Source organism: Aspergillus welwitschiae (genome assembly GCF_003344945.1).
Source record: "Aspergillus welwitschiae strain CBS 139.54b unplaced genomic scaffold BDQ94scaffold_12, whole genome shotgun sequence".
Taxonomy (NCBI): Eukaryota; Fungi; Ascomycota; class Eurotiomycetes; order Eurotiales; family Aspergillaceae; genus Aspergillus; species Aspergillus welwitschiae.
Genome location: NW_020798706.1, coordinates 348,057 through 366,421, shown reverse-complemented (window position 1 = coordinate 366,421; position 18,365 = coordinate 348,057). Strand labels below are relative to the sequence as shown.

Here is an 18,365-nt window from a genome sequence, read left to right as displayed (position 1 = left end):
GACAGATAGATAGATCATAGATAGTTGATAGTAGTTTGACAAAAAAAGATAGTATGGAGTAACTTCAATCAGTGGCTGGTCGCCTATATAGTAGGCAGAGGTCGATGTCGCGATCGTCATGACGTTGCCGACCGGTCATTCCCTCGCAACTCATGGATCGACCAAACATCGCCCCAGTTCTTAGGATTTACCTGTTCCACCGAGTGGTCGCCCTCATTACGCTCGCCCGCGAGACCCAAAACATTTATTGAACCCAGGATTTATTATCTAGGCTGATTCAGCCCATGAGAGCAGATGAATTCGGACAATATTGCCAGAACATGTCGAAATGCCACATACCAAACGCCATCCCATTGATGGCCGCCGATAACAGAAGTAATAGAAAACAAAAAACCAGCAAGGAAAGGTCCAGAAGTTGTGGGCCTCGACGGAATTAAACGAATGACTTGTCATGCCCGTAGTGTATAGTGCCTGGCACCGTTTCCCACCCAAAAACGCCGCCGAACTGCTGTCGGACAAAAATGTCAAAATGTGCCAATGTAACCAGGCAAGCCAAAATCAACCAGAAATAGCTTAAGGACAAAAGCCACCCAGATTCAGGGGTGTGCGATACACGGAATGCACGCCGTACTCAGTCAACAATACCGGATCTCATACCCAGGAAATAAACCAGCAGTCTCGCAAGACAATCATTCGTATGCACGTGAGTCGAGAAGAAAATCGTTCCTTGGTCTAACGCCGACGCCGTGGTTGTAAGAGACCACGTTGGAAAAATAAAGACGCTCTCGTTTCATCTTCGTTCTTCGTTTCATGCCCCGTCGCATCAGTCCGTCAGGGATATGCAATAGCAGACACTCTCATATTCGGCCTTGGCCGTATATGTCTGCGATGTCCCCGAGGCGGCTTCCACGGTCGTCGTCGGCGTGGGTTGAACCACCTTGATTTGTACTGTCTCTTGCGAAATCGGACCGACTTGGCCGTCATCCAGAACCTGCATCTGCTGGCAGTATGGATTGGCGGCCGAAGGGTTGTCTCGCTTCTCCTCCATCTTGATTCGGCGAGGGTAGTCGGCGATGCTGTCTCTCTTGGAGTGGGAGTTCGAGCTCCCTTGAGTGGCCTGCGCTATCTGAGTGCTTGTCGTCGTCACAACTGCGGTACTGCTGTACTGATACTCCTTGGTCGTCTCGTTGATGTACAAAAAGAACTCCATGACCGTGCTATTCCACCAACAGAACCACGGCTTGTCGCCGGCCTGAGCCGTTGCCTTGCGACTCAGCATACTCGATACAACTTCATCTTCAGTCACATAATCTCGCTTCGAGGACGAGCTCGACGGGAAGCTATCCTGCGGCACAATGACCAATTTATCGTAGAACGTCATGAATGTCAAAGCAGGGCCAAAGCTGAGGTCATTAGAGTCCATCATCATACTCAAATTCTGAGTAGGGTTAGAGAAGACGGGCTGCTGGGCACCGTAAGTGAGTGAAGAAGAATAAGCACTGTCGTATGAGTCTTCGAATGTGATATTGCGTTGCTCGTCCGTGCCTCCAACGATAATGGGGATCTTGCCCGAATTGAGGCAACCCCACGACACCCGGTAGTCCGAATCAGCCACGCAGAATTTCGACTGGTTTTTAGGAGATGCGGGAATAGCGTATTGGCCAGTAGGAAGCGTCAGCAGATTGGTGGGCGTGGCCGTCACTGGAGTTGCGTCCATCCTGGGAGTCTCCGTCACCGTCACGATATGTGGGCGACTGGGCTTGTCCCCGTGGTCTTGCTCAGCTGCCTTTCTTGCTCCTAACACGCCGCCAATAATACCACCAATGCACCCTCCAATAAGCATAACCACTCCCACCAAAACTAGCGTCCAGACCGGCAATCCACAACATGCCTTTTTCTTGCCTTTACTCTTTAATTTCTCTTCAAATGCCATGACCCCAGTGACTGGCGGCTCTTCTAAGCCTCTGTTTCCATTACCGTTACCGTTACCGATACCGCCTCCACTGGTTGTATTCTCCATCACTAGTGTATTTGAGGAAACCTCCGACATGAGTGGTCCAGCACGCTCATTATGGAGAGTTTCATCTTGTATGATGCCAGCATCATTGACGGTCGCAAAGGTGCCCTCCACTTTAGGAACAGCATTTTCGGGATAACGAGAGTACGGAGGAAGTTGTTCAGTATGGCCATCCGGTCCAATGAGGTCGCCAAGATCGTCATCGGCTCGGTTAGGTGGTCGCTGATATACCTGCGCGTTGTGTCCGGGAAAGCCAAGGGGGACCATGGAGTTGTCAATTCCGTCATCCTCTGGCACCACGTTCTGTGGATACATCGCATACGGATGCTGAGGGGCAGTCGTGTCCTCCAATGGTCGGTCCACTGGCCGTAATGTCGATGTGGTGGCCACACTGGGAGAGCGACTAACGCCGACCTGCGGGTACATCGCATACGGATGGCTGGGACCGGTTGCCCCTGTGTAAGGGCTCAAAGCCCGAACGGGCATGGAGAAACGCGAGGAGGCACTTTGGCTGCGACTGGTGATGGAAGGAGCGGTGGACGCGACGGAGTTGCGGTTTGCTAGATCCACCCCCTTCGGAGGAAGACTCGATCTGTGGGGAGTTTCATCGAAAGAGACCCGGGCCTCATCGCCGAAAGGGTCCTCAGCTAGCTCGGCATCAGTTGGAGGAATGGTGTTGTAGGCCTTAGGCTGCTGCTGTTGTGGTACTGAGCCACGAAGGGTGTTGGAGGAGACACTGGAGGAGATGGAGGGGCTTCGAGGGGTGAGAGTGGCTTGTTCGGAATCAATAGGTTCTAAGGAGTATTCGTCGGAGAAGACATTGGGGTTGGAGGAGCGAGCAGACATGGAACGATGATGCATTGAATCGATTTGTTGAGACGGGGGTCGCGAGGACTGCGAGAAGGAACGGTTGTGGTCGGATGATAGACGCCCAGACATGGCGTTAAACAGCCCTGTCGGGCTACCTGTTTGTTTCAATCAATCTCTCAGAGGAATCGGCCAGTCACCTTAGTCGACTGAAGCCGGTTATCGAGTAGGGGAGATTGAGAGTACGAAGGAGGGCGAGAGAGAACGAGAGCGGGAAAGAGTGACGAGTCGGAAGGAGAGGAAGGGGACAAAAGAGTGATAAAAATAAATCACGACAGCCACAAGAAGCAAGGAATCTAAAACGATAGGATGAGGATAGAGAGGATTAAGCGTTGGTGGGATGGAGTGGGAGAGGGTAGGATGTCGTGATGGTGGTGGTAAGTGGTGGTGATTAGTAGTGGTAGTGGAGGGAGGAATGAGAGAAGAGGAGAAGGGAAGGGGAAGAAGAGCCGAGTTTCAAGCCAGTCAAGGACAGTTCAAGTCAGTCGACGAGTTGGGGACGGAGTGGCTGCTGCCTCAGGAAGCCAGGGCCGCCCGAACTGTGGCCGAAGGGGGTTTAGCGCGGACTGGAAGTGGGCAAACGAGCGAAAAAAGTGGGCGGCCTGTTTTCTTTGGGGCCCAAGAAAAAGAGAGTGACGCTGGATTGCAACAATAATAATAATAATAATCAATCATCAAGCTAATGAAAACGAAAGGATGGATTTGACATTGAGGAAGTAATAAATAATAACTAACTATCAAACCATTCATTCTTATTGCGTAGTCAAGAGATAGATACTCCGTCCCCTCCCCGTCATAGTCGATGTGTGTTCTATTTGTGGTATGTAGCTACTTGCTGCGCCTCGCCACTACGGGTTACTTACTATCTATCTATCTAGTCGCGCTGTCGTAGTGACAGATACGGGGTAGTCTACCTCCTTCTTTCTGTTCTGCCGTACTGGCCTAGAACACTCATTACCCACTTAATTTTATGTAGGTAAGAATAATCGAAAAATGAAGGGGGGAAAAAAGAAACAAAAGGAAAAGAAAAATTCGAATGACAGACATGAAACACTGGCCATGGTTCTTGTCATCTTTCCAGGCCTATCCGGCGCTGAAAGTATGAGGCAAAGTTCCCCGGCAAACAACCGGCGTGGAGGCGTGACCACTCAAGTAACGCACCCACTCCCACTCTCCTCTCTCTCTTCCCCCTCTCCCTCCTTGCGAATGAAGCAACTTTGGGCCTGAAACACCACCAGACCTTTCTTCCCCCCATCGTCGTCAGAGGCGCCTGCTGCAGCAGAGATGCCGGTCGCTTCTTCCCTTAGTTCCAAGCGGTGTGCTCCGGATTTATCCCGTTCCTTGGCAGCATGACTTCGCTAATTCCCAAGTATCTCGTCTACGGACCTTTCCCATTTCCATAGGTGATCTTGATCCGATCGGTGGATAATTTCTTTTTCTGCGTTGTGGGCGCTTCTTCTTTTTTCTTCTTTTTCTTCTCCTTCTATTCCATTTTTCCATTCATTCATCTTCCTTGGTCCCTTGATCCGCCCTATCCTCCACAATCAAATATGCCAAACTGAGCTAAACTAACCGTACACATGGAAACCCACAGCTTCTTTGCCTCGATCGGGAATGATCCGCCTCGAGTTCGGACAACCTCCAGGAGGCGGACTGTCTCGCTGGAGGCAAAAAGCGAGGAACGAGAAAAACTAAAACGGCCAGGACCAACCAAACTAGCGGCCACTACTGGAGACAGAGGGGTCTAGTCATATCCGCCCGAGTCTGAAGAAGGGTTCGTGAGGTGTTGCCGGTGGAACCCGCGAGGACCTAGTTGAAGTAGTGCATGGCTCGGAAAACTCTATCTGGCCGAATTCGGAAAGGCGGGCGCAATCCCTGGCTTGGGTAAGGATGCACGCATCTTCAAAGATCTACGCGGTCTGTTATCATGCGCTCGGGCGATTATATCATAGGAATGGACGGACGCTCTTTTCGCCGTTTCCGGCCTGTCACACAGGCTTCGTGTCAGGTGACGACAGACACAGTGGATGAACACAATTACTGAATTATCATTATGCTAAGTGCAATAGTCTAAGCAAGTGCTGGTAGCCTGGCTCGCTACCATGCATGATCTCCTGCCGGTCATCTATACCATGGGGTGGTCTGGATGGTGGGCGACCCATGGCATCCGGTAGGTACCTGTCTGTCAGGAACCATCTAATCAGGGGCCAATGAATGAGAAGGGTTGAAAAAAGAAAGAAGGAAAGAAAATTTGACAAAAGAAAAGCAAACACCGACAGGGTGGACAGCTTACATCACATAGATCGGAACCTCAAACATGCGATAGACACGACAAAAATATGGGAATGTTCACAGAAATGTACACACAACAAACACAAGGAATCTATGTATTAGACAGCATCCCCAAACTCAAACTTGTACAGAAATGGTACTTTTGTACATAAACGAGTGGATACTTGCCAGGACGTCCCCGTCGACAGTTTAGATCTTGGCCTCAGTGGCGCTCTGCTTGAATTGCTCTAGCTTGATTCGCATGTCTAGCCCCGAGCACTCAAATTTATCCCATGCACGCCGGTTCCATTCAGAAACCCACGGGTAGTCCACAACAACTTTCTGCAAGTTAGGACATGAGTCTAGGATGTGCTGGACTACATTTACCCAGCTTCCGTGCGCCAGGCCAATGGAATGAAGGTCCAGGATCCTGAGAGTACTATTAAAGCGTGTCAGCCACATGATCAAATCTTCCGGCTCAACTGTGAGATATGAGAGCCTCAGCTTCTCGAGCCGGTTAGTTCGTATGCTCGCGGAGCTGGCTAGTTTGAATATTTTTGAGCGACGTGCAGGGGTATCAGCTAGACTGTGAAGGGAAAGGCTTCGAAGTTCTGGGGCGTGCTGAAGGATGTGGGAGAGAGCGGTACCTCTTGAGAAATCTAATGAGGGCGACTCTGTAATCTTGAGCGACTTCAGGCGCCTCCACACCCGAGCAAGATTTGGATGCATGATTGACTTCTCGTTCGTCCGCGACTTGACAACCCTGCTGTCCAGTATGAGTTTCTCAACTGGGATGGTGTTTTCAGCAAGAACCGCATAAAGAGCGTCCTCGATGTACATGACTTTGTTCTCCAAAGTTGACCCTGCCCTGGTGAGCGTGAAATGAAACTCTTTGCAGTTGACTAACCGATTCAAGTCCTGCCTTAATGCTTTCATCTCTGGAAGCTCATGAAGGGCCTTTCGATCGTAAGATAGACGCCCCCAACTTACCATCCGTGCAGCACTGTGCCCGATATAGGGCACAGTTACATGCAACGACCTGGGAAGGTGATTAATGGTCGAGTCAATCGCCAGAGTGTGGATGTTTTCGATCTCCCTGGGTGTGAGTCCGGTATGTTTCTTGGCGTGCAAGGAAGCAAGAATGGACGAGTATGCCAGTCTACTCACCCCCTGAGAGACGAGGTAGAGGCTATAGAGCTCATTTTGGTCAAGATAGCTGGCGATCGTGTCGAAGATCTCTGCAGGAAGAGTATCGAGATTCTGAGGTGCTTTTCGGGGTTCTTCGGTCACTGCCTGCTCAGTTGGTGGCTGCTCACTTGATGACGGCTCGGTCGATGGCTGCTCGGATAGTGACTGGGATAAAAGTGAGCTAACATCGAAGCCTGTGGGAGACCAGGATCTGGTCGAAGTCTCGTTATTTCGGAGACACAACGCCCACTTCCCCCAATATGAAGAAACGCAGTTGCCCATAGCGAATGATTGGTGCCGAGTGATGGCACGGATAGGGTTCTATGTCAGAGCTATGATGCCAGCTTGCTATAAATGATATCGACATATTCTGTCGTGGACGGCATGAGATGTCTATATACTAAGCCAATCAGACCGCAAGCCATGGTGACACGGGGATTCCATGACTTCCTAGGGTGATTGATTACAACTATGGCTTCTGGAAGATGGCGAACCAAGCAACGAGTAGGCCATGAAACAGCCGCCATCTTGTCCCTGTGTCTCAGACAATGGCGGGCTTTGCCTCTGTCGAGGATTTATAAGCCGATAAAGTGCCTTTGTTCGTTAGTATGGCTTCAGATGATCAACAACGTGAAGCTCTCCATTGTCGAAGCCATATTTTGGTTCTGATCAAGAAAGATGATTAAGCGGCAATCGTTCTTTCATTTTGGTGTTGGTACCCGGCCCGATTGGCTGAACCGTTCACATATCACAACAGTAGAGGAAGTTGCCCGTGGATGGTTCCACGCACTGGTCTTCAAAGAAACAGTGGATCTGAAAGTGGAGTCCTGGCTAGTAACAATTCACCAGTCAGACTGCAATCTGCTGAGAACCAACGATGACCAGGCCACAACAATCAAGAGAAAGACCCGGAGCCACTATAACCCCTCACAGTTCACAGCTGGCTTAGACTGGTTGTCTCGAATGGCCCACCATCGTGAACTCCCTACATTGGGTATGCCATGTGGTTGGGCTATCCGCTGTCAGGTACCCTGGACGTCCTGTGGGGAGACTACATATTCACAGCAGACACAACCGACGGAGTCCGCAGATTCTGTCTGAAGCCCGGCCAGACCTTTCATTTGTCCATTTTCCCAACCCCTCGATCTGGATCATGAATTATCTCCCGCCATTCAGGTCTCGACACTTTGGTTTGGAAAACAGGCTTAGGTGGGCATAAGGCTGCTGCTACATGTCTGACATCAGTCCCTGGGTCGTGTAACCAGGAATCGCCCAGGGCCAAGTGGAACTGGCGAAACTCGTAATCGGCCCAGTGGTACTTCTGGGATAATCCGACATCACACGCGGGTTTTCATCGGGGCCTGCAGGTTCTCGAGCTGGGGCACCCAAATTCGCTGTGCTGTTACACGTCTATTGGTGGACGGGCAGTATTGGCTGCCTGAGAATGGAATCACTGGGATTCTCCCTCCAGCGCTCTTGCATCCTAGGGTTTTTGGTGTCGATTTGCAGTGATCGGTTCCAGTTCTTTTCCGATTTTGTTGTGGATATGTCTAGCAATTTGGTGGACGTATTACTTACTTTAAGCGTACTAGTGGGCATGCATAGGTTCTCGTTCACACGTCAGACATCTTCCGTTCCTTCGGTGACGCACTGATATCACCATCGCTCGATCCCATGCACGGTTTTTTCCTTTGGTCTTGCGGTATGATCGTCATCTTAGCTTTGCATGTCCTCGCACCTGTTTAGGGGTCTGAGTACGAGAATATTCGCAATACTTAACAACAGTGGGCTTATATGATGTGCTAATAGGGTGTCCCGCCCTGTCTGGTATCCCCATATGCGAGCTTCCTGCATATCCCATCAGATATACATTACGACTTCGTTGCTGATCAGGCAAGAATGCGCAGTCACCGTGAGCTCAGGAGGAGGTTCCCGGATTATGGTTTTCATTCTGACTACATGTCATAACCATCACTGGTTAGGCTGAAAATGCAAGTCCATTACTATTCTCATGTGACCTTTCTTGTTACGCTTCTCGATTCCAGTGGCGCACTCTCGGTGCCATTATGTTATGCCTCCGGTGCACGAGGCGGCTGTAAGCCCCTTGGCGCGAAGCAGCCTGGTCGTATCGATGACGACTGGTTTGGTACTCAAGCTTATTTACTGTACTCCATGGACAGGGCCACTGGAGCTGAGGTCTACAGCTCCGGGGTCTTGTTATGCAGCCAACTATAAGCGCTTCACGATACTACCCATTATGAGTGCTTCCAGGTAAATATTCCAGCCGCGGTACCTCTATACTATCCAACCATGTGCACATGGCTGGGTGTCACTCCAGTTGAGAGCAGGTGGGGATCCTCTGTATGGTTGCCTGTAGCTGGCGTGTACTAGTTTTGGGGTACCGTAGTACTATCAGCACTGTTCGCTGATAATCACCGGTAGCCGAGGGTTGGTGGCATGACTTGTGCATGATCCTACGGAAATATATCTCCACATACTTACCCAGTGACGCCGATGGAGGACTCCAATGCGACCCAACCACTAAGCAAGCCAATGACAGCATATGAACCTAGATGATCAAAATGAAATAACGGCACAATGTAGTATATAAATATAAGCTCAGCTAGTACCATATCACCACTAGGCATTCACAGTGAAAGAACGAGAGGGCATAAACGAGAAATGAGACAAAGAACGCGGGGTAAGCAAACTTATCACTATCTTAATCACCAAGGTATAAGAGTGCCATAACAAACTCAAATCTCAATGAAAGAACAATAATCATCCGTGATTTATGAACTATTGTTTGTATTCATCAACATAATCTCCAAGAACAATCGACGAGCTCGCATACTCCATATGGAACCACGATCAGCACGATATGGTTTTACCTAAGCGAAGCTACGGAAAGCTTTCAACAAATGGGCCTATAGCAATTGGTAGCGCGTTCGACTCCAGATCGTAAGATTGTCCGATCGAGCCGGGCTGGGCTCATTCGCATCTCTTTTTGCTTTTGCTACTTTGCGCTCCCCAGTAAGCTGGCATCTCGTAGCTTGCATCACTCACTGAGATTATGGCCATTGGCGCCGTATTGATCAAATTTGTTGCTATTGCGGCCTTGCATCATGGCTACCCATGATGTGTGTAGATAATGAAGTAGGCGTCTGCTCAGGAAGAGTCTGGCTACCAGTTCTCCACTAAAGGAGACAACTTGTAGTCTAATCGTAGCAAATAATCATGCAGATGGCATCCCAATGTAGCAAGACGTAGTTGCAGTGGGTATGCGTGATGCATTTCTGCCTCAGGCCGTCACCGGTCTATCTCCGCCTCCGCGCCCAAAGGCCGACCGACCGACCAGCCAGCTTCTCCAAATCCCCCCTCTGTCTATCATACCTATTCCCCCAACAAGAGGCTTCTTGCCGCTGAAGCCTGGCCGCCATGTCGGACGAGTCGAAATCGAAGGGCTTCCCGGACATCTCGGCCAAACTGTCCGCAATCCCCAAGAAGTCGCTCTTTGAACGCCAGAAAGCCGAAGCGGAAGCCAAACGAGCCCGCGAGCAAGCCGAGACCGCCGCCGTGTATGAGGACTTCGTCAAATCATTCGAAGATGACTCGCCAGCTCAAGACAGACATTCCTCTGATGGACGACTGAGCCGATTCCCGCCCAAAAACCCAGGCTTTGGAGGCCCTGGGAAACGGCATTTCACGAGCTCGGGGCCGCGCTTGAGCGGTCCTGGTACTCTAGGACCACCTCCTCCGAGAAAGCGCACACATGAAGGGTTCCAGCCAATACATCGGAATCGGGATACAGCGTCGGGGGTACTGGGATTTGATAATACTGCACCGGCTGCCGCGTCGGCTTTCCGTGCTTCGGATGATGAGGATGAAGGAGCTGGTGATGCGAAAGAGGCTGAACGGGCTGCCGCGAAACCTACGTTATATCTTGCTTCTCTACCGCCGGGGACATCACCCTCAGTGCTCAAGTCCTTGATACCCTCTGTTCTGACTGTCGACAATGTCAAGATCCTTCGCCCCCCAGGTCAGCCGATAAACGACCGGAAATCGGTAGCCGCCATTGTGACTCTGGCGAATGAGTCTGCGGCCTCGGATATTGATAGCACCGTCAGCGCCCTGCAAAACAGATACCTAGGATGGGGATACTATTTGACAATATCGAGACACCTTTCCTCTGCCGCTATTGGCTCGACGATGCCGGTCACTGTCGGCCTGTCTTCCGCAAGCTCTCTTCCTTTTGGCGCCAAGTCGATAGCGCCCGATATCCCTGGACGACTGAATCGTGCTCCACCCCCGGGGTTGCATCGTGGAGGATTTGCGCCACCATCGTCGTATGGATCGGCCTATGGGAGGAGTGGCCCTTCTACTCAGGTTGAGGTGAAGGCACCGTCGGATCTGAAGCAACTGAAGTTGATACACAAGACACTGGAGAACCTTTTGAGTTATGGGCCGGAGTTTGAGGCGCTGCTCATGAGCAGACCCGAGGTTCAAAGGGACGAGAAATGGGCATGGATCTGGAATGCTAGAAGTGCCGGTGGTGTGTACTATAGGTGGAAATTGTGGGAGATTCTCACCCACACTCGCCCCCCTGCACATCGAAGAGGCGGACCTCAGCCCTCATGCACTATATTCGAGGGCGGTGCAAACTGGGCCCCTCCGGAGGCACATATCAAGTTCGAGTATACAACACGCATGGACGAGTTTGTAACGGACGATGACTACGACTCCTCTGACGAAGAGATGTCTGATTATGAGGACGAAAAGCGAAATCTTGGTGGGGCACCACCAGCAGAGGGCCCTGGCGCCGCCAACGAGGGACTGGGCTATATGAATCCTTTACAGAAGGCCAAGCTAACCCATCTGCTTGCTCGCCTACCGACTACGCACGCCAAATTACGAAAGGGCGATGTTGCTCGGGTTACGGCTTTCGCCATTGAGCACGCAGGCGCAGGGGCTGACGAAGTTGTGGAAATGATTGTGTCAAACATCATGAACCCGTTCGCCTACACCGGGGCGAACCCTGATCGTGAGGCAGAAACAGGAATTGCCCGTCGGGAACAAGCAGACCTAGCCAAGGACAATCCCGCTGAGGAAGGGCGGCCATCGACGAAGGAAAATCTGGATACATCAGCTGCAAAGTTAGTTGGGCTTTATTTAGTTTCCGACATCCTCTCATCTTCCGCCACGAGCGGCGTGCGACATGCTTGGCGGTATCGGCAGCTCTTCGAGTCTGCGTTGAAAACACATCAGGTGTTCGAACATCTGGGGAGACTTGAGAAGGATTTTAGATGGGGACGACTGAGGGCCGAAAAGTGGAAGCGCAGCGTTGGCACTCTTCTTCACTTGTGGGAAGGCTGGTGTGTGTTTCCGCAGTCAAGCCAAGAACACTTCTTCCAGATCTTTGAGAAGCCGCCGCTCACCGAAGAGGAGCTACGAGAAGAGAGGGAGAAGGCCGAGGCCGAACGCGCCGCGAGTGCATTCTCCAAGAACAAGAGCCGCTGGAAAACAGTCGATGAAGATGCTACCACCGGCAAGTTTGATCCTGGGCGAGCCCCTGAAACGCATCCGCACCCAATGGATGTCGATAAGCCGAGTGCTGCACCGGCAGGAGTTGAGAGCTTTGATGGGGAATCTATGAGTGATATTGATGGAGAGCCCATGGAGGACAGTGACCTGGAAGAAGCAGATGGAGAGCCTATGGAAGAAGACTCTGCTCCAGAGGAAGATCCCAGAGAGTCGGAAGAGCAACCTCAAAAACCAGCCGATCCACCAGCCCAACCGGAGTATCAACCGCCAGCCCGAAAGCCGCGGCCCAAGGCTGAAGATATGTTTGCCGATTCGGACGAGGAGTAATATAGGGCTTCTCGGGTATGGGTGGTGAAGGTGGAACGATATGTCTATATTACATAGTTATAATGTCGGATTACGATACCTTTCTCGTACTATGGCATATTCCAAGGGAGCCAAGGATGTACGCTATCTAGTACCTTACAGTAATGCTGGTTGTTGATGTAGAAACGGGTAAAAGTGAAGTTGTAAGTAGTGATGCTGCTGCCTTAAGGGTATTAAGGCACCGACCCTGGCGGCGCCCCACAATTCCCCTCGCGACGGAAATACTTTTGATGTTGATGTCAACCTCGACTCTTTCCCTCCTGTCTATCCCACTGCCACTGCCTCATCTCTTCGCATCCTCCTCTTTTTAGATCTCCTAAATAACACATCTATCAAAATGGCCGGTAAGTCCACACTTGCGCCGCCGCTCTCCTCGATGCGACACCCCATCTACCTCGTCTGGTGTTTTGCTGCCCCTCCCTGAGGCTCTTAGGCCCCCTCCACGGCCAACATACAACCACCTTCACATACAATCATGACAGTGAAAGCTAACGCAATGCCTTAAACATCTAGACTTCCAGAGCATCGCACGTACGTATTATTACCTCCATTCTGGCCCCCGTCTCCCGTCGATCAGGGGATGACCTGCATGCATCGTCGCATCAGGCAGACCCCTCCGATTCCATCTGCGTCGCAGATACCCGAGTCTACCCAATAGACTGCCCATAACATGGCCTAACATATGTCGCTACGAACAGAGCAATTTGTGCAATTCTACTACCAGACCTTTGACGCGGACCGTCAGCAGCTGGCCGGTCTCTACGTATGTTGAATCACCCCGCATTCCACCATTTACAGGCCCGAGAAACTAACCTATATACCCCCAAATCGATAGCGCGATAACTCTATGCTCACCTTCGAGACTGCCTCCCAGATGGGTGTTGCCCCCATCATGGAGAAGCTGACGGTTAGTATTATCATCTGCCTTCACTGAGACCCATTATCGGCTTACTGACCTATGCAACGTAATCATACAGAGTCTTCCTTTCCAGAAGGTCCAGCACCAGATCTCCACTCTCGATGCTCAGCCCTCTGTTAACGGCAGCATCATCGTCATGGTTACCGGTGCCCTTATCGTACGTGCCCTGCTTTTGTTGGCGGAAGATGCCTTCAATTCCTTCGCGCAAAATGAACCGAGGTTGGCTTGCTGTTCGTTTGGCTTACTTTTCGCTTTTCTTTTCTTCTTATAGGTCGACGAGGAGCCCCGCCCCATGAACTACACCCAGACCTTCACTCTCAACCCCGAGGCTGGCAGCTACTACGTCTTCAACGACATCTTCCGTCTCATCATGGGTTAAATTACGACGCAGGGAATTGGCGGGGATTTGATGTGACGTGTGTGATGGGTGATTCAGGGGGCCCATGGCTTGGCCTATTCAGTAGGCAGCTTTTATGAGATGAAGATAATGAATTAGTTATAAGAGGATCGACACGTGCTTTTGGTTGCTGTGTTTCAATCTATTCCCCTTCCTTCATTGTGAACGTTTCTACTATTCTCTTCCTGTTCACTGATACACGCATACTATCTATTTATTTCTTTTCACCGTGGGATATAGATGGCATACTGTTCCATGTTCGAGCCTAGAACTTAGTAATGAGCAGTCAATGACATACAGCTGCGCCAGCAGCGATTGATACATTGCAGCCAAGAAGTATAGTCTATCCAAGCAAGGTATATAGGTAGGATATACATGGCATCTTGAATAGAACGGGACAAGAAGTACAGTTTTGCGCTTTTGCATCTCCAAACCACTCGACCACATACCAGACTTTCCAAAAGCCATAATCCAACCATACCAAAGAAGATCTCACTGATCCCTCAACAACGGAGTCTCCTCCGACGGCAAGTCCTGATCATCCTCAGCCACCACCTCCTCTTCCCCGTCCCCTCCCCTCACAACCTCAGTATCCTTATCATGCCCTTCATGACTATGTCCCCGATTCGGTCCCAGGAATTCAAAGAACACACCCAAGCAGAGCAGCGTTCCCTGCAGACAAGCCGTCACAATCAATACACCCCATGTACTCCACCCCTTTGGACCTAATCGCGCTGCGAGACTGCCCGCCCAGACGAGACTGCCGGGCGTTTGGATGCACATCATGGGGATGCTGAGGGATCCGACGCAGCGGAGTCGCAGAGTCGTGTAGATCTGGGGTAAGTATTGGATTGAGGCGAGGAGGGCGGAGAGGATGCCGCAGAAGTTGGACCATGCCTGGAGGGAAGAGGGGCGAGTGTAGCCGACAGCGAGCGTGGTGATAAGCATGAAGGCGGCGTGGAGGATGCAGATGACGGCGACGGTTACGGCGGTGCGGTAGGTTGGGCTGGATTTGGGGAGGTGGGTGGTGTTTCGGGGGAAGAAGAGGACGAAGAGGAATAGGCTGGATGGGTTAGTTGGTGGTTAGTTTGGGATGGGATGGTTTGACGACGATGATGGGGTTCTTACATGATGAAGAAGCAAAGGCATTGGGTTCCGACTTGTAGGATCCCGAGGATACCTGCGAAACAGCCCATCCCATTGACTTGCTTGCAGCAGGCCATGTCGTGAAGGCTTTGTTGTTGGGAGATCACGTTTGCTAGTGCCGAGGAACCAGATGTGGTTCCTAGGAGGACGAAGTACGGTGAGATGCCGAAGGAGGTCTTCATGGTGAGGATGCGGACATGTTGGGGGGTGTAGGAAAGGAGGATTCCGAAGACGATGAGGCTGGTTACAGTTAGCTTCGGTATGATGTAGGATATATAATGGTTAGAGGGAAAGACGTACATGGAGAGGATGAAGTTTTTGATATCCGGCGAGGCCAGATGCTCGCATCGCGGATTGGAGAGGTCCATGTCGACAAGCTATGACTGGACCAACACAAAGTCGTGTATATACCCGATATATGGCTGTCACGAGCCAGAGATAACTGTTCCAGACAGATAAAATGAATCCAGTCAATTAATTCAGCAAGTGGGACGTCGAGCACAGCTGGACCTGAAGATATACCCCGAGCATAGGGGGCGGTTTAGAGGAAAGGCGGAGGCGGCCCGAGACAGCGGCGGATTATTGGATCCTAAAACAACATTCTCATACCAGCACACACCCGCGTTGATTGGACCTGTGAGGCAGAGAAAGTGGATGAGGATGACTTGTCAGGTAGGAAGTAGGTACTAAGTAGATAGTGCCATAGAAGGAGGAGGAGGAATGAGTTAGCAGTTTAGTTCCCTGACTAGCCATAACTAAGCAGTTGTTCTCCTTATCGCCCGTCTCCGCATTGCCCAAATAGGCAAGGCTGGGCCGATCGCCCTAAAGAGTTAGCGGCAGATCATGTGCCTTGCATCAGAAACATCAATAGTATATTTTGGTGTATATTGTTTGTTGCAGAATCAACCAAGTCACTAAAGTCCCCTCGGTCGTAGGCGGTGGGACAAAGGACTGGCAGTCAGTGAATGGAGTCAGCCAGCAAGCCAGCAAAGCTTACTCAACTGCAGCTGGGGCACTAACTATGGGCCACTCTATCATCGATGACGCCAGAATTGGGGGAAGCTGGCCTGCTCCTCGTCATACGTCACTCGATGCTCATCCCGCGCCGCCTCCCTGATTCTCTCTTTAACGAGAGATCGTCAGCTCTGCGGCCAATAAATATCTTCATCCCGGGACGTAGTGATCTTAATCTCTCTTGCTTAAGATCTCACAATTAACAATTGTAAGTTGCTCTCACGGATACTTTATGTTCTTGTTCGTGGTGAATCGAGAGCTAACCTTGACGCTATAAGCAAACAACAACAGCAATCAACGCTCGATATAATTTCTACATCTCGCCAGGATGAAGCTCCATTTGGCTTCGTATCTGGTATTTGCGCTTGCAACCTTTGAGGCGGTTGGAGCATCCAGCTGGTTTAGCAAGGCTGGTATGTCAACTTCTGTACCATTGACTGATTTGACTGCTCCACATCGAGACACTCGCTAACACCCCTTAGTTTACAACAAATGGCATGAGACTGAGTTAGAAAGATGGCTCTCCGATCATGGTATGCTGCTTCCTCCCATATATTCTTCCCATGAAGCATAGTTGACAAAGTCTTCAGACATCCCGTACCCATCGCCGGCCGACCGCAAGGATCTCGAGTCCCTAGTGAAGTCCAACTGGGAAGCTAAAGTCCAGAAGCCCCTGGCACATGTTACACAGCACTCTCATGATCACTGGCATGATGCCAAGGAATGGCTCTTTGACACGCAAGTCTATGCGAGATTGTCCTTCATGTAGTTAGAATATACTAATAGTCTACACAGGTGGTCCGACTCCCAGTTGAAGGCGTTCCTTGATCGTCATGGTGTTCCTGCCCCCCAGCCTCGCAAGCGTGATACTCTTTTGAAAACTGCTCGCGAAAACTATGAGTCTATTGCCACGAAGCTTGGAGAGGCTGTCGCCTATCCTGGTAACTGGGTATACGAGCAATGGACTGAGTCTGACCTAAAGGAATGGCTTGATGAGCGTGGCTGGCCGGTTCCACAGCCCACCACGCGCGACAGGCTTATTGCATCGGTTCGTCGTAATGCTCGACTGGCCAGTTTGAACGCGAAGAGCATCGCTGCCTCTGCCTCTGCCTCTGCGGAAGCTGCGCAGGCTACTCTGAGCGATGCCCTGTTCAAGGCTTGGTCCGACTCCGATCTGAAGAAGTTCCTCGATGAACACGGTGTCAAGGTACCCCAAGGATCTCGCCGCAATGAACTCGTGGCTCTGGCGAGGAAGCACCGCGCCTCTCTGGTTAGCCAGGCTTCGGAGGCCTCTGCCACCATTTCGTCCACCGCTACTCAGATCATTGGAGCCGCTACCTCCAAAGCTGGTAACGAATACGGCAAAGCCACCGATGTTGCCGAGTCCAAGGCCCAAGATACCTTCGATACCGTAATTCAAGGCTGGTCCGACTCGCGCTTGAAGGCTTTCCTCGATGCGCGCGGAGTTCCCGTTCCTCAAAGCAACAAGCGTGACGAGCTCCTTGCTAAGGTGCGGCTCCACAGCCACAAGGCAGCTACTGGCTGGTCTGCTTGGACCTTTGATACCTGGGACACCGAGCATTTGAAGTAAGACTCCTACTTGGATAACTTTAGACAACATTCTCTAACATACATATAGGAAGTACCTGTCCTCCATGAATGCCAAGGCAGCCCACCGCGCCGACATTACTCGCGACGAGCTTGTCAAGCAAGCCCAGGAGAACTACGCCAAGGCATCCAAAGCCGGAGGCGCAAACCTCGCATCGGCCACCTCATACATGGCGCAGGCCACCGATGCAGCCAAGGGTTCCGCCTTCGACACCTGGACCCATTCCGATCTCAAGGCTTACCTTGACTCGTACGGCATCCCGGTCTACCAGGGCTCCGGAATCAACGAACTCCGCGCCGCTGCTCGCCGCAATGCGGAATACTTCCGCTATGGCACTTCGTCTCCTTCGGGAACCATCTTCGCTAAGATGCAAGAGGCCGGCCAGTGGCTTCTGGATCAGCTGAAGATCGGCGCGTCCAGTGGCCGTGCCCAGGGTCAGGAAGCCGCTGAGAAGGCCAAGGCTAAGGGGTCTGAGGCTGCTGAGAAAGCCAAGGCCCAGGGATCCCATGCTGCCTCGAGCATGCGGGTCGAGCTGTAAACCAGCCAACCTGACTTCTGATACTTTTCCTTCGGTGTTGTTCATGTTTGCCGGGGGCGTTGTTCGTGGGATACGACGTTATGACATCACATAATGACTGCAATCTCGGGGAGGTGGTTGACACGGTCTATGATTTTTACTGAAATCTGGCTGTTGCAAAAGTTGGGGACGGGAGAGAAGGCCGGATAGTGGAATTTCAAGTAATAAATTTTAGTTTTAGTTTTATTGAGATATTTCGAACAATGCAATCAGTGTACAACAACTCGATCCTATCAGTAATGCTATCTAAAATCCCGAAACCGTTGCACTGCATTGAAATGATCCTCATTCAGCATGACTAAAATACCAAGGCTTTTAATAAAGATATGAATCGCTTATACCCGAATTTGATAATATCATCAATCCCTTGAAACCGGCCCCAAACGTACATCCATCTAGCCCTCCGCCGATCTCAAACCACAATTCACGACACCACCATCCCAACCCATCAAC

General features: G+C 51.1%; 8 protein-coding genes across 8 annotated transcripts; 4 read left to right on the top strand and 4 right to left on the bottom strand.

The window, feature by feature from the left end:
- Positions 1 to 471: 471 nt before the first annotated feature.
- BDQ94DRAFT_19789 (uncharacterized protein) lies at positions 472 to 3,127 on the bottom strand. Its single transcript, XM_026775201.1, has one exon. The coding sequence runs from the start codon at positions 2,954 to 2,956 to the stop codon at positions 824 to 826; it is 2,133 nt and encodes a 710-aa protein (XP_026627483.1). The 5' UTR covers positions 2,957 to 3,127; the 3' UTR covers positions 472 to 823.
- Positions 3,128 to 5,321: 2,194 nt separating this feature from the next.
- On the bottom strand, positions 5,322 to 6,823 carry BDQ94DRAFT_19782 (uncharacterized protein). Its single transcript, XM_026775200.1, has one exon. The coding sequence runs from the start codon at positions 6,623 to 6,625 to the stop codon at positions 5,366 to 5,368; it is 1,260 nt and encodes a 419-aa protein (XP_026627482.1). The 5' UTR covers positions 6,626 to 6,823; the 3' UTR covers positions 5,322 to 5,365.
- Positions 6,824 to 8,164: 1,341 nt separating this feature from the next.
- Positions 8,165 to 8,625, top strand: BDQ94DRAFT_19779 (uncharacterized protein). Its single transcript, XM_026775199.1, has one exon. It carries the CDS (start codon positions 8,333 to 8,335, stop codon positions 8,576 to 8,578), a length of 246 nt encoding a protein of 81 aa, XP_026627481.1. The 5' UTR covers positions 8,165 to 8,332; the 3' UTR covers positions 8,579 to 8,625.
- Positions 8,626 to 9,718: 1,093 nt separating this feature from the next.
- On the top strand, positions 9,719 to 12,335 carry BDQ94DRAFT_141509 (uncharacterized protein). The gene has a single exon (XM_026765848.1). It carries the CDS (start codon positions 9,782 to 9,784, stop codon positions 12,209 to 12,211), a length of 2,430 nt encoding a protein of 809 aa, XP_026627480.1. The 5' UTR covers positions 9,719 to 9,781; the 3' UTR covers positions 12,212 to 12,335.
- Positions 12,336 to 12,501: 166 nt separating this feature from the next.
- BDQ94DRAFT_141508 (nuclear transport factor 2 family protein) lies at positions 12,502 to 14,143 on the top strand. The gene is made up of 6 exons (XM_026765847.1): positions 12,502 to 12,594; positions 12,764 to 12,781; positions 12,949 to 13,013; positions 13,086 to 13,157; positions 13,228 to 13,326; positions 13,441 to 14,143. The coding sequence occupies exons 1-6, from the start codon at positions 12,588 to 12,590 to the stop codon at positions 13,546 to 13,548; spliced, it is 369 nt and encodes a 122-aa protein (XP_026627478.1). The 5' UTR covers positions 12,502 to 12,587; the 3' UTR covers positions 13,549 to 14,143.
- Positions 13,696 to 14,120, bottom strand: BDQ94DRAFT_19701 (uncharacterized protein). The gene has a single exon (XM_026775196.1). It carries the CDS (start codon positions 14,032 to 14,034, stop codon positions 13,777 to 13,779), a length of 258 nt encoding a protein of 85 aa, XP_026627479.1. The 5' UTR covers positions 14,035 to 14,120; the 3' UTR covers positions 13,696 to 13,776.
- On the bottom strand, positions 13,853 to 15,424 carry BDQ94DRAFT_19771 (PQ-loop repeat-containing protein). The gene is made up of 3 exons (XM_026775198.1): positions 15,013 to 15,424; positions 14,695 to 14,952; positions 13,853 to 14,629 (listed from the first exon to the last, which is right to left on the bottom strand). The coding sequence occupies exons 1-3, from the start codon at positions 15,078 to 15,080 to the stop codon at positions 14,059 to 14,061; spliced, it is 897 nt and encodes a 298-aa protein (XP_026627477.1). The 5' UTR covers positions 15,081 to 15,424; the 3' UTR covers positions 13,853 to 14,058.
- A 1-nt stretch (position 15,425) lies between these two features.
- ish1 (double-strand break repair enhancer MSC1) lies at positions 15,426 to 18,262 on the top strand. Its single transcript, XM_026775197.1, has 5 exons — positions 15,426 to 16,139; positions 16,209 to 16,259; positions 16,317 to 16,464; positions 16,522 to 17,313; positions 17,366 to 18,262. The coding sequence occupies exons 1-5, from the start codon at positions 16,055 to 16,057 to the stop codon at positions 17,871 to 17,873; spliced, it is 1,584 nt and encodes a 527-aa protein (XP_026627476.1). The 5' UTR covers positions 15,426 to 16,054; the 3' UTR covers positions 17,874 to 18,262.
- The last annotated feature ends 103 nt before the right edge of the window (positions 18,263 to 18,365 follow it).

Excerpts from the sequence above, each read along its gene's own strand:
- BDQ94DRAFT_19789 (XM_026775201.1), bottom strand. The coding sequence starts at position 2,956 with ATGTCTGGGCGTCTATCATCCGACCACAACCGTTCCTTCTCGCAGTCC.
- BDQ94DRAFT_19782 (XM_026775200.1), bottom strand. The coding sequence starts at position 6,625 with ATGGGCAACTGCGTTTCTTCATATTGGGGGAAGTGGGCGTTGTGTCTC.
- BDQ94DRAFT_19779 (XM_026775199.1), top strand. The coding sequence starts at position 8,333 with ATGCAAGTCCATTACTATTCTCATGTGACCTTTCTTGTTACGCTTCTC.
- BDQ94DRAFT_141509 (XM_026765848.1), top strand. The coding sequence starts at position 9,782 with ATGTCGGACGAGTCGAAATCGAAGGGCTTCCCGGACATCTCGGCCAAA.
- BDQ94DRAFT_141508 (XM_026765847.1), top strand. Across the intron at positions 13,158-13,227 it reads CCATCATGGAGAAGCTGACG|AGTCTTCCTTTCCAGAAGGT; the intron begins GTTAGTATTATC and ends GTAATCATACAG. Across the intron at positions 13,327-13,440 it reads TGGTTACCGGTGCCCTTATC|GTCGACGAGGAGCCCCGCCC; the intron begins GTACGTGCCCTG and ends TTCTTCTTATAG.
- BDQ94DRAFT_19701 (XM_026775196.1), bottom strand. The coding sequence starts at position 14,034 with ATGGCTTTTGGAAAGTCTGGTATGTGGTCGAGTGGTTTGGAGATGCAA.
- BDQ94DRAFT_19771 (XM_026775198.1), bottom strand. The coding sequence starts at position 15,080 with ATGGACCTCTCCAATCCGCGATGCGAGCATCTGGCCTCGCCGGATATC. Across the intron at positions 14,953-15,012 it reads AAAAACTTCATCCTCTCCAT|CCTCATCGTCTTCGGAATCC; the intron begins GTACGTCTTTCC and ends AACTGTAACCAG. Across the intron at positions 14,630-14,694 it reads TGCCTTTGCTTCTTCATCAT|CCTATTCCTCTTCGTCCTCT; the intron begins GTAAGAACCCCA and ends TAACCCATCCAG.
- ish1 (XM_026775197.1), top strand. The coding sequence starts at position 16,055 with ATGAAGCTCCATTTGGCTTCGTATCTGGTATTTGCGCTTGCAACCTTT. Across the intron at positions 16,260-16,316 it reads AAGATGGCTCTCCGATCATG|ACATCCCGTACCCATCGCCG; the intron begins GTATGCTGCTTC and ends CAAAGTCTTCAG. Across the intron at positions 17,314-17,365 it reads TGGGACACCGAGCATTTGAA|GAAGTACCTGTCCTCCATGA; the intron begins GTAAGACTCCTA and ends ACATACATATAG.